This window comes from Mus musculus, chromosome 11 (assembly GCF_000001635.26).
Source record: "Mus musculus strain C57BL/6J chromosome 11, GRCm38.p6 C57BL/6J".
Classification (NCBI taxonomy): Eukaryota; Metazoa; Chordata; class Mammalia; order Rodentia; family Muridae; genus Mus; species Mus musculus.
This window is the reverse complement of record NC_000077.6, coordinates 103,344,711-103,357,520: the sequence shown is the minus strand read 5'-3', so window position 1 is coordinate 103,357,520 and position 12,810 is coordinate 103,344,711. Positions and strand designations below refer to the sequence as shown.

Sequence of the window (12,810 nt, the reverse complement as noted above, 5' to 3'; positions counted from 1 at the left end):
GCAGCTGGCAACAGCTTGGTAGCTAAAGGAAAGAGATGCTCTGGTCAGTTGGAAGGGTGAACAGATTACATCATCCCAAAGTCTACGTGAATGGAGGAGGCCAGATCGAGAGAGCAAGCGGGAAAGGCCAAATCAGGAGGAGGGGCTGATCAGATAGGAGTCCTGGAAGAAGGGCGTGACTGGGAACGGGAGCAAAGGTGTGGGCCACGAGGTGTCACGGGGTGAAAGGGCATCTGCCTGTCACATACCAGTTCAAGCCTTAGGGCAGGTCACTCAGCAGACACAAAGAAGAGGGAGCTTGGACCATATTTGGCATTTTATGTTCACAGCTCATACAAGTACCTCACACTGCACCTGGTGTGCGTTGGTCATGCAGCTGAACACGAGCTGAAGACAGTCCCCAGGGGCTAGCAGTCCTATGTCCTCTCACTCAGAGGCCTGCACATGCACACACAGCTCAGGCTAGTGTCTAGCAGCTCAGAAGGCAGCGTAGAATGCCCCTCTGCCTTCAAAGCGAACAGGATCATAAAGAAAGTGAGTTCCGATCAGACCCCACCCTTGCCGCCAAGTTTAATCTCAGCAAGGTGGTCCTCAGAGGTGCCCAGCCTTGTTCCCCTGGGCCAAAACAGTGGAAGCAGAAGACAAGCAAAACACTCTCTTCTGAGCACAGCACACTGCCCAGCCAGGGACCCTCCAGCCCCCACCGCCTTCTTTAAGGGCACAGGGTCGAGGTGGGGGGTTAGGTAGCCTGTGCCCCTGACAGGGTTAGGGCCACACAAGAGACCAAGCAGCAATGTGGCCTCTGAGGCCCTGTCTGTAATCCCAGCTAACTCAGAAGGCTGAGGCAGGAGGAACCCATTTTCAAGAGCACCTTGGGCTATAGAGTCAGTTAAAGGCCAGCCTGGTCCACACAGTCTCTTAAAGTAATGAGTGAAAAGAAAGCCAGGGTGCCTAAAATGAGTCTGGGTTCAGTCCCCAGCATTGTCCTTCCCCTGTGGCCTCTGGCCTCCCTAGCTAGGAGATTTCGGGGTGTGGTCAAACCACCCACCCTAACCTTGGAGGTAGGAAGGCCCAGGGAACAGATGGTCTAGGGCCCGCCCCTGCTGCCTGGGCATTGGTCACTGGCAGGACAGGTTCCAGGCCTTGTTGGAACTTATGCAAACAGCCCCAGAGGCATTGCTTCTGAGCTCAGACAGAGCCTGGACTGAGACCCCCCCAGAGCCCTCATTTCTCCCACCTCAGCCGGCAGGAACTGTGTGAGTGATCCCTCCTGGGTACTGAGAGTGGGGGTGGGGTGGGGTGAGAAGGACTTGCCTCCCTCCCAAATTCCCCCACCTGATCCCTCCCTGTCCTGTATACTTCCTGGGACGACTGCCTCAGGGACGGACTCAACCAACCATGTGCTCTGAAAAGCTAGGGATCAGTAAACGCAAGGAGCGAGGAGGCCGAGATAAGGACATCCAATGAGCCGCCCCCGGCCCCGAGGCACCCAGCCGATCCCTAGCTCAGGCAGCTAGCTGCTCACCAGGCTTCTTCACACCTATCCGGATCTTTTCCACCCCTCTGCAGCCCCAGGACCTGGTCTCGGGGTCTGGTTTAAGGGAGAGTAGGAAGAACAGATCTTCCCATCCCCCCGCCCCCCTTCTTTACCTCACCTACCTGGGCTCCTACTCACTGACTTCACCCCTGCAAGCTGGCGGGGGGTGGGGGGGGCACCCTGTCTTCTTTAGATCCTAGGGGGCTGAAGCCTTGCTCACTCTCCGTCTCTGTTTCCCTTCATCCAGTCTTAAAGCTGGAGCTCCTGCGGCTTCCATCTATCTGAACCCTGGACTCTGACTCTCTCTCTCTCCCTCTCCCTCTCCCTCTCCCTCTCCCTCTCCCTCTCCCTCTCCCTCTCCCTCTCCCTCTCCCTCTCCCTCTCCCTCTCCCTCTCCCTCTCCCTCTCCCTCTCCCTCTCTCCTGCCCTCTGCTCAGGAGTGGGAGGGGACAGTCTTCAATACCGGCTGTCTGTCCGCTGGCCGGGTGATCAGTGCTAGGTCTTGAAGCACATGAAGGCCCGTGGTCATAGTAACTGGGGTCCGGAATGTGCTCCAGGCTCCGTGCCAGAAAAGCATCTAAGGTAATGAGCACGGGCACATAGGTTGGTCCGTGTCTCGAGGAGCAAGAACAGCTAGGCCTGTGGCTCTGGGGCACAAGAACGCTTGGTTAAATCAGGGAAGCTCCGGTTTCTAAATTGAGAAAGGACTGTGGAATCAAGGGATCCCCCTCACTGCCCTCCCACTGCAGGCTCCTGGGGGTCCCTATCCTGCATCCTTCCTGACTGGAGACTGGAGGTCTCCTGTCTAATCCTGGGACATAGAAGAGGAGCAGGGGTTGCCTTGAGGGACAGTCTCTCTCTTCCTTGTTCCCAGGCAGGAATGTCCCCCAGGCTGTTTGAGTGTGCAAATTCTCTACCCTTCCTGGTAAAATGGTTTGACTTCTTTTTTAAATGTTGGAGGGTAAACTGCAGTCTATTTCTGCCTGCTTTGGGGTCTTCCCCAGATTTCCTTGTGGGAGTTTGCCACAGGCCAGCTCAGTTGGCTAATAGGGAAGGGCAGTTGCCGGGGCTCTCTGCCATTCATTCAAAAGTGGTAGGTGCTATACTGGGCACCATAAAGGCAAAAGAACCAAAGCAGGTAGCTTATTGTCCAGGAGGCCAGACAGACCAACAAATTACCAAACATGTCCCCAAGGTGCCACAGAAAGCACTTTGAAAGCTGTCTCTCTCCAGGGATGGGATTGGATTGGCAAGAAATATTTCAGAAGAAAGTGATGTCACAGGGAGTCCTAGAGGACTCTGTAATTTCTTCCCACAGAAACTTCCAGACCAGGGCACTTTCCTACAGCAGCTTTCCTCAACGTTATTAGTAGTCTGTCGGTTTCAATATTTTTACTAGTTCCCTAGTTAATTTTGGCTATTTGACATTTCATTAGGAAAGTATTCATTTTCCCTAGACTTGTAAAATTTCCACTTTAGAAATTTAGTATGAGCTGGGGGTGATGGCAACACCTGTCATGCCAGCATTGGGGACCAGAAACTGGAGAATCATGAGTTCAAAGCCACCTGGGACAGCTTACCAAGAACTCATCTCAAAAACAAAAATAAACCAGGGCCAATTGCTTGTCTTTTAACAGGGACATTTACTCTGCTCATATTTCATTTAACAGCTGATTCCCTCTGCTGAGTGTTATTGTGTCTGGAGTTTATTGCCAAGTTTTGCATTTCTTGGTTGGCCTTGTGGTCTTCCCTCATTGTAACTGGCTTCCCCTTTTCTTGTCATATTTTCCATTTCATTACTGGCTTCTGCCTCTGCCCTTGCATCCCAGTCAAATGAGAGTCCTGTATCCCGTCTTATGTTTATGGAACCTGCTAGACTCGGTCCCCGTAGGATTTTTCATTTCCTTTGCTCTCCTTCACTGGAGAGCTGGCTCTCCTGCCTCTGTCCACCCCGTTTATCCTTTCCTCCTTTGTTCCTGTCACTTTGTATTTGTGCACTGGGGAGAATTTCTTCTGAACTTGAACTTGAGCCCACAAGTTTGAACCTGGTGAAGAAAATCTTTTCCTTCAGTGAGTTGTGTCTTATGCGATTTGACTCTCCCCAGAGGTCTTGCTTGTGAGTTCAAGTTTTGATTGTATTGATTGGCCCTTCCTTCTGCTTACAGTCTCAAAATTTTTTAATGGAAATTTGTGTGCAGAATTTTTAAAAAATAATATTTTAATATTTATATATGTGGTAACAACCTCACAGGCCCCTCCCTGCTTCGTTGCCTGGCCTCTGTTGGCCACACATCACCACCTACATTCTTTATCTTTCCTAGTTTCATTACACAGACACAAACGAGTATAAATAGGAATTGGGTAACTTCATCTTCCGTGTCTCCAATGCAAAGGAAGCTGGAGCCCTGTGTACAGTGTCATGTGCCATATTTTTCACCTTTAAAAATGTGTTATTTTATGTGTATTGGTGTTTTATCTGAGTGTGTGTCTGTGCACCACACGTGTACAGTGGCCAGAAGAGGGAGATAGATTCCTTGGAGCTGGAGTTTCAGGCAGTTGTGAGTCACCATGTGGGTGCTGGGAATTGAACCCAGGTCCTCTAGAAGAGCAGTCAACGCTCTCAACAGCCATGTCATCTCTCCATCCCGATATTTTGATTTTTAATTGACATAGCAGTCATACATATTTGTATGATCCCACCCATGTATAAGAAGCATAGTGATTATTATAAAGCATATTGATCATCACAGACATTCATTTGTGATGGAACATTCAAAACCCTCTCTGCTTGCTATTCTTAAATGTGTAACTACTTGCTATCTGGCATAGTAGCGCCCTAGCGCTGAAAATTACTCCTCCATCTACCTGAGCCCCTAGACTCTTTCCCTGCCGCCCCTGGGACACACCCTTCCCAAGCTCTGGCAGGCGGTCCTTTTCTGTTCTATTTCCTCAAAGCTGACACTTAGGTTCCCACATTTAAGTGAGAACACATGCTATACGTTCGTTGTCTCGTGCCTGGCTTATTTCACTCAACATGGTGCCCCCCCCCCCAGTTACATTCATGCGGTTATATAGAATTTCACTCTATCGTGGCTGCGTAGTATTCCATTCACTCTATCCTGGCTGCATAGTATTCCACTGTGCATCTTCTTTACTCATCCACTGATGGAGGATTAGGTTGATTCTGAATGTTGGTTTTTGTGAACAGAGCTACAATGATGGTGGCAGGGCAGATGTCTCCTTAGCATACTGACTCCAGTTCCTTTGGATGTGTGCTCACTGGGGAGGTGGCTGCAGCTTTTGCAGCTCTGTTTCCGGCTTTTTGAAGAAGCCTCAGGCTGATTTGCATACTGACTGTACTCCGTTTACAACTCCCTGGGGCTGTGGGGGAATTCTGCTTCCCCCACATCTCACTAGGGTTTGTTACTTCTTTTTTTTTTTTTCCTAGATTTCAAAATGTGTGTGTCTGTGTGTCTGTGTGTGTGTGTGTGTGTGTCTGTGTGAGTTTATGTGTACCATGTGCATGCAGAGGCCAGCAGAGGGCGTCAGAGGCCCTGCAACTGGAGTTCTATGCAGTTAGCTATGACCCGCTCAATGTGGAGGAGATGGGAACCAACCCTGGATCCTCTGCAAGAGCAGGGCAGCTCTTCGCTGCTGAACTATCTCTCCTTTAAAAGATTTATTTATTGTTATGCATAAGTACACTGTAGCTGTCTTCAGACACCAGAAGAGGGTGTCAGATATCATTATGGGTGGTTGTGAGCCACCATGTGGTTGCTGGGATTTGAACTCAGGACCTTTGGAAGAACAGTCAATGCTCTTACCCACCGAGCCATCTCACCAGCCCCACAAATTATCTTTTTAACTTTTTTTTTTCAGTGCTGGAAATCAAACCCTGTCTTATAGTTTTGTTTTGTTTTGTTTTTTGTTGTTGGGTGTTTTGCTTTGTTTTGTTTTGTTTTTGGTAAACCAAACACAGTATTATGTGCTTGTATCTGCAAAAGTCTGGAGACTGAAGCAGGGGGACCATTTGAACCCAGGAATTTGAGAACAGTCTGAACAACATAATAGGACTTGGGCAGGTATGATGCACCCTTAATGTCAGCACTCTGAGGGCAGAGGCAAGTGGATCTCTGAGTTTGAGACCATGTAATGAGACCCTTTCCCAAAACAAAAGACCCTGTCTTAATTTAAAAAGAAAAGGGTTTTCCTTAATCACATTTATGTAAGTCCAGCAGGTTAGTAGCCATTTGCAGTCTCTGCACTTGAGAGACTGAAGCAGGAGGATTGAAATTGGAGGGTAACTTGGGCAACTTATCAAGACCCTGTCTAGTACTGGAGAGATGGCTCAGTGGTTAAGAGCACTGACTGCTCTTCCAGATGTCCTGAGTTCAATTCCCAGCAAACACGTGGTGGCCCACAACCATCTGTAATGGGATCTGATTCCCTCTTCTGGTGTGTCTATAGACAGCAACAATGTACTACTCACATACATAAAATAATAAATGAATCTTTAAAAAAAGACCCTGTCTAAAAATAAAAATGAGCTAGAATTCATCCGAGCGGCAGAGCCCTTGCCTGGCCTCCAAGAAGCTTTGGGCTCAAGACCAAGTGCCACGAAAGATAAAATAAAATATTGAGTGTATTGTTTGTTTTGTGGCTTTTAAATTTTGCCCCTTTATTACAGACTTGGTTAAACTGTTACAAATGTGCTAAGATTTTATGTGCATATACCATGTCATGTGTCACCATGGGAACACTTCTGAGAGATGCAGTGTTAGGTGATTTCATTGTCTTGTGGGTGTCATTGGGTGTGCTGGACCAAACCTAGATGACAAACAGGTCAGTCACTCGGCAAGACTTTCTGATGTGGTCAAGGGATGTGGTAAGCAGATTTTTTTCCCTATGAGACAGGGTTTCTCTGTGTAGCCCTGGTCGTCCTGGAACTCACTCTATAGACCAGGTTGGCCTCAAACTCAAGGAGATCCATGCAGATCCATGCGAGTGCTGAGATTAAGGGTGTGGCCCAACACGCCTCAGGGAAGCAGGTGTTCGAGGCTGCTGGCCGTCACAGCAAAGTCTCTGTTCTCAGTAGAAGGTGGGAACCCCGGTTATGATGGAGCTCGGATGCATGCGCTGTACAGTTGACCCAGCGGCTGTGCTATATATAACCTTACACAGCTGCCAGTGCCGGATTAGTTTGCCACAGCACCACCAGGAGCTCTGACTACTGCACTGCACTGCACTGCCACTTCCCAATAGCGCCAGTGTTACTCAGGAATAAGAGTGTTTTTGCTTAAAAGAAATGAAAGGAAAAGAAATCCACTCCAACTCCATAAAAATCACACCAGATCATTATCGTTGGTGGTTGTTAACCAAAACCTCCATCATGTACAGCTGTGTGAGTATGGGTGTGTGTGCATGCGCATGTGCACATGCATTAAAACTTTCAGAGTTTTTCTTTTCTTCTTCTTTGGAGTTGTTGTTGTTGTTCTTGTTGTTCTTCTTCTTCTTCTTCTTCTTTCCATCTCCTTCTTCTTCTTTTCTTCTCCTTCTTCTTCTTTCCTTCTCCTTCTCCCTCTCCTCTCCCTCTCCTTCTCCTCCTCTTCCTCCTCCCACTCCCCTTCCCCTCCTCCCTTTTTTCCCATCAATTTCTGCCCCAATCTCTCCAGTGCCAAGATTAGAAGACACAAGGATGTAAACCATCATGCCTTTTTAAATTGTTGTTTTTATTTATCATTTAATTATTGTTATTCTTGAGTCCCATCATGTAGCTCAGACTAGCCTTAACCTTGTGTCAGTCCTCTGCCTCAGTCTTTTGAGTGCTATATGACAGGAATAAACCACCAAGCCTGGCTACTGGTCAGTAGCATTTATTTATTTATTGCATTTTTTTATTTATTGCATTTCTTTATGGCATTTGTTTGTTTATTTATTTATTTATTATCTTTAATCCTGGGGCTGGCAAGATGGCTCAGCAGTCGAGAGCACTAGCTGCTCTTGGAGGAAGGAAATACAGGTTACTACCCAGCAACCACATGGTGGAGAACAGCAGCCTGTAACTCTGGCTCCAGAGAGAGCAGGCGCCCTCTTCTGGTCTTGGTGGGCACTGCACATATGTTGTATACATAAACTCACACAGGTACACACACATACACATAATATAAAAATAAATTTAAAAAAATTTAAAAACCAACCCTTTAGTCCTTTGAGGGTTTATCCCTGTGATCAGAGTGAGTGAGAGGTAGATTTCCCACACATGTTTTTTTTTTCTATCTACATGGCAGCTCCTTGTTCCATGGCCTTTCATTGAGATAATTGTCTCAACATGCCATGCCTTACCTCCCCCACCCCATCCCCATCTCCCAGCAACATGGCCAGCTCCAGTCATGCTGGCCTCTGATAGCAGCAACTGGTTGGATAGTCTCTCCTGTCTCTTCCTAGCAGCTGATCAGTCAGTGGAGCAGATTTGCATGTCTCTCTTCAGCAGACCTTGGCTGAGCTGAAGGAGTCCCCTTGGCTGGGCTGAAGGGCATTCCAGAGTGTGGAAGAAGTGAGGGTCTCTGCCTTTAGGTATCAGGCTGGGCAGGCTTCTATGATCAAAGCCAGAGGTCTTCCTGCTCCCTGCCTTACAGCCTTGAGAGTAGACAGTACCAAGACCATGTATTTGGCTCCTAGGTGCTAGAGGCTTGCTAGAGATCCTGGCTGCCCCAGGGTTCCTGAGGCAGCCTTGCACACAGGCACAGCCTTTTATTGAGCCAGATCCTGCCAACCACCTGGCCTGGCCCTGCTTGAATCAGACAGAAGGAGAGCAAGACTTGGGTATGAACCATATGCCTTGGTCCCAGGACCCCCAGCCCTGGACTGCAGACTAAATTGTTCACGAGAGATTGGGAGTCGGAGGAGCTAGAAGAACAAGATGCTTCAACAAGATGCTTCCAGATGAAAAATAACAAGTTGAGTGGTGGGAGCAGTGAGGGTGAAAAACGGTTTTAAAAAGCTTTGAAGGTGGTCAGCACGGTATAATACCAGCACTCACAAGGTAGAGGTGAGAGGACCAGGGGTGTCTTAGCGTTTCTATTGCTGTGATGAAACACCAAAAGCAACCTGGAGGGGAAAGGATTTCTTTGGCATACACTTCCATATTGCTGCTCATCTTTGAAGGAAGTCAGGACAGGAACGTGGAGGCAGGAGCTGATGCAGAAGCTGTGGAGGGGTGCTGTTTACTGGCTCGCTCCTCGTGGCTTGTTCAGCCTGCTTCACAACATGAAGAACTGTATTCTTCATGGGTCGAAGTATTTTCTAATTGAGGTTCCCTCCTCCCAGGTGACTTTAGTGCGTGTCAAGGTGACCTAAACTATCCAGCACCAAGAGTTTGAGGCCAATCTGGGCTATACAGTGAGTCAGGCCAGCCTGGTCTATATAGCTAGACACTGTCATTAAATAAATAAATGCAAGCAAATGAAAGGGTTGCAGCAGTGGGACAAAGGGCTGAATGAGTGATCGGACTCAGCATCTCACACATGGGAAGTGCTCCACCACTGAGCTCCACCCCAGCTCCGTTCCCTTGTATTTCCTTTTATCCTTTTGCATGGGTGCGTGTAGGTGTATTCTCATGTATATGGGTGGCATGTAGTTGTATTCTTATGTATGTGGATGGTCTGTAATGTTCTCATGTATGTGGGTGGCATGCAGTTGTATTCTCATCTATGTGGATGGCACGTAGTTGTATTCTCATGTATGTGGATGGTGTGTAGTTGTATTCTCATGTATGTGGATGGCATGTAGTTGTATTCTCATCTATGTGGATGGCGTGTAGTTGTAGTCTCATGTATGTGGATGCACAGGTGTGTGCATACAAGTGGAGACCCTAAGCTGAAGTCAGACACCTCCAGGCGGGTCTCCGGTTACTGTTTCTTTGTCAGACCTGGGAAAAGCCTGTCCTTGTCTCCCTTGCTGCGATTACAGGTGGGCCACCACACCCACCCAGCTCTTCCCTGGGGTCTGGAGATGTGAACCCCAGTACTCACGGTTGCACGGCAGATGCTTGCTTTACCTGCTGAGCCATTTCCCTAGTCCCCCACTTTCCCTTTTGCTTTAAGACGGACCTGGTTAGGAACATAGTTCATCCATCGATAGAGCACTCGTCCAGCTTTCGAAACGCTCTGGTTCAACCCCGGAGCTTCAAAAACAACACAGAAAACTGGGGGTGCGACCCAGTTGGTAAAACGCTTGCCGAGAGTGCATGAGGCCTTGGGCTTGATCCTCAGAACCCCATAAGCCAAGTGTTTAGAAGGAAGGGAAGTGTATGAATCTCTGTGTGTGTGTGTGTGTGTGTGTGTGTGTGTGTGCGTGTGTCTGTCTGTGTGTATGTCTATCTGTCTCTGTGTATGTGCATGTCTGTCTGTCTCTGTGTGTGTGCATGCCCACCTGTGTGTGTGTGTGTCTGTCTGTCTGTGTGTATGTCTATCTGTCTCTGTGTATGTGCATCTGTCTGTCTCTGTGTGTGTGTGTGCGTGCCCACCTGTGTGTGTGTGTGTGTGTGTGTGTACTGTCTGTGTGTGTGCGTGTGTCTGTCTGTGTGTATGTCTATCTGTCTCTGTGTATGTGCATGTCTGTCTGTCTCTGTGTGTGTGTGCGTGCCCACCTGTGTGTGTGTGTCTTTCCGTCTGTCTCTCTTTCTCTCTGTCACACACACACACTCACACAAAGGATAGAGAAACCAAGTTTATAAAGCACCATCAGGACCAAGGTGATTAAAAAAGAGGAGTGGACAGAGGTTGGAAGTGAGGCCTCCATAGCCTGTGAAGGCTCTTCAGGCCCAGGTTAGGGAAGCTGGCTTGAACAAGAGGTCCCTGTGCCCTGCATCGAAATGAGAGAAAAGTCTGAGGGGTGTGTGGGTAAAAGGCAGCCCTGGTCACACTTTCTTACTCTGTACCTTGGCTCCACTGGGCAGCCCAGAAGTTCCTTGATGGGCTCTGCGGGGCCCTCTGCCAGCACCCCTAGTGTGTGCCAGGAAGGAGCCACACCCAGCTCGCCCACCCAGGAGGAGGAGGCCCAGCAGGCAGCTCCATGAGGTCATCCAGAGGCTGGGGCAGAGTCCGGTGCTTAGGGTGCCCAATTGGAAACCTAGAATCAGAAAAGCAGAAACACACCCAGCTTTCTCCCCAGGGCCCCGTGGGTGTGGGAACCCAGAGGCCAGCTGTACTTTCACAGAAACCAGCCCTGGGGGTGGGGAAGAGGACAGCCCCATGCTATACAGCCAAAGAAACTAGGGCCCAAAAATTCCAGCCAGTGCTCGCTGAAACAGAGCCTACCCAGACCCCCACACCTCTGGATATAGTCATTCTGTGTTTATCAAGATAATTCAGCCCCAAACCTATCGTGTTCGGGATTCTGTTGAGGTGAGCACCTGCCTGGGACCACACAGTCACTCCAGATAGTAGTGAAGTGCTCTGCCCAGGGCTGTGCTCTCGTACAGCCGTGAGCGTGTAGCTCTCTCCGTGGCCTGGGTGGACACGGAGGGTTACTCAGTCACTGGCCTACAGAAGGTGTAGTAGGGGAGGGACCCATTGTGTGACAAGATTGAGATAAAAAGCACAGTCCTTCCTGCTGTCTCTCCACCCAGTCTGGGTAGCAAAGAGTGGGCAGGCTTAGAAAGTGAATGGAGGCCTGTTCCTGGCTGAGTATTTGATTTGTGTGCTCTCTCTCTCTCTCTCTCTCTCTCTCTCTCTCTCTCTCCCTCCCTCCCTCTCTCCCCTCTCCCACCTCTCTTTCTCTTTTGCTTTTCTTTAGAGAGAGATTCTCACTAAATAGCCAAGAAGCTACAATGAACAAATTCCAGGCTACCTTCCAATTTACAGCCCTGCCTCAGTCTCCTGAGTGCTGGAATTACAGGCACAGGCTGTTCTGTGCAGTATGTTTTGGGGGCCTTTACTGTGCCTCTCAATCCAGGGGGCAGGATTTTCCCCTTGCACTGTCCCCTTCCCCTCCCCTTCCTTGGAAGGTTTTGAAGATGAGGCCTGGAGAGGGAAAGGGGGTGATTGACAACTGGTCTGTGAGACAGATGGGGTGATTGGTCTGTGCAGGTGGCTCTGCCCCCTCCTGTTCTCAACATGGTGTGCTTGTGGGCACCAGCTGTGGTCATCACCTCAGCTTGTTAGGAGAGAAGTCGAGATAGCCTGAGAGCTAGCCTGTGCACCCAGAGTAGTACTGGCTTCCCGGGAGCCACCAACTGGGGACCATGTACCCTGGGGACTGGGTTGCTGATAGAGCTCAGATATGGGTGCCGAAAGGGCAGAGGGCCACAGCGCCTCAGCCCTCCTGCGTTCTCACCGAGTGTTTCAATCCTGCCCTGTCTCTCTGGGGTTTCTGCAATGGGAGAGCAGGCAGGGGTCAGAGTCTACACTGGAAACAAACTGGAGACTCAGAAGCAGGGCCCAGGAAGGAGGCACCTTGGGGAGGGACAGGACAGACAAGATGGTCCCCAGAGACTTGGAGACACAGCTATAGCTACTCACCCAGGGCACGCTGGGTCTGCTGTGTGTGGCTGGGATTGGAGTGTGCACCTTAGTGAGGGGATGAAGGGAGGAGAGATCAGAAGAAAGGAGCGGGTTGCTGTCCTACCTCCTTTCCCTCAGTGGAGGTGAGCGGATTAGGCACTTGGATGTAGAGACGTCTATGGGGTTGGATGTATGTGGCCACCCAGGAGGAAGAGGGCCAATGTGCCTTGGTAACCAAGTCTGGAGGAGACAGAGCCAGGTGGTCGAGTGGGAAGACAGTGGTGTGGTCGCTGTCCCTTCTGTTCTCTTGGCTGGCAGAGTCTAGACACCAGCTTCCCCATACCGCATGTGTCCAAACCCCTTCCTCATCTGAAACGTCTCTCTCCACAGCCTTCCTCTTTCCCTTCACACCCTCCTGGACCTGCGGCAAGTCCACAGCCACTCACAGTCTTGTGTCTGAGCCTCAGTACACCAGGCTAGCCCGGGGTTGAAGCCCTCTCCTCAGAGTTTCTTTCCACCTGTCCCCATCTGAGCCTCATCTTCCACGACACCCATGACTTACACGTGAACGATTTGGTAGAGGCTGATCCAAGCTGTGTCTGGGGATGGAATGCAGATCAATCCAATGTGTCACTGGAGCACTGAGCACAGGGGCAGGGTGGTCGGGGGGAACAGCCAGTGGAGTCCAGGAAACATGAAAACACCCCAACCTGAGCCACCCCACACCCATCAGGCAACTCTGTCTCAGGCACTTCCGCAGCCCTGACAGGA

The 12,810-nt window shown here is 49.7% G+C and overlaps 1 protein-coding gene and 1 long non-coding RNA gene across 4 annotated transcripts in view; one reads left to right on the top strand and one right to left on the bottom strand.

The window, feature by feature from the left end:
• Arhgap27 (Rho GTPase activating protein 27) overlaps positions 1 to 12,810 on the top strand; it is a 32,209-nt gene that overhangs the window by 6,172 nt on the left and 13,227 nt on the right. The window contains exon 1 of one of the 3 annotated variants that reach the window (XM_006533754.4): positions 1,113 to 1,254. The exons of the other annotated variants lie outside the window; for them this stretch is intronic. Within the exon in view, the coding sequence (XP_006533817.1) occupies positions 1,156 to 1,254 (99 nt within the window). The 5' untranslated portion in view covers positions 1,113 to 1,155. Of the gene's footprint in view, positions 1 to 1,112; positions 1,255 to 12,810 lie in introns of those variants that run through there. 3 annotated transcript variants of the gene reach the window in all.
• Arhgap27os3 (Rho GTPase activating protein 27, opposite strand 3) lies at positions 7,395 to 12,768 on the bottom strand. The gene is made up of 4 exons (NR_045346.1): positions 12,602 to 12,768; positions 12,058 to 12,105; positions 10,476 to 10,666; positions 7,395 to 9,719 (listed from the first exon to the last, which is right to left on the bottom strand). It is a non-coding gene; the product is annotated as a Rho GTPase activating protein 27, opposite strand 3 (long non-coding RNA).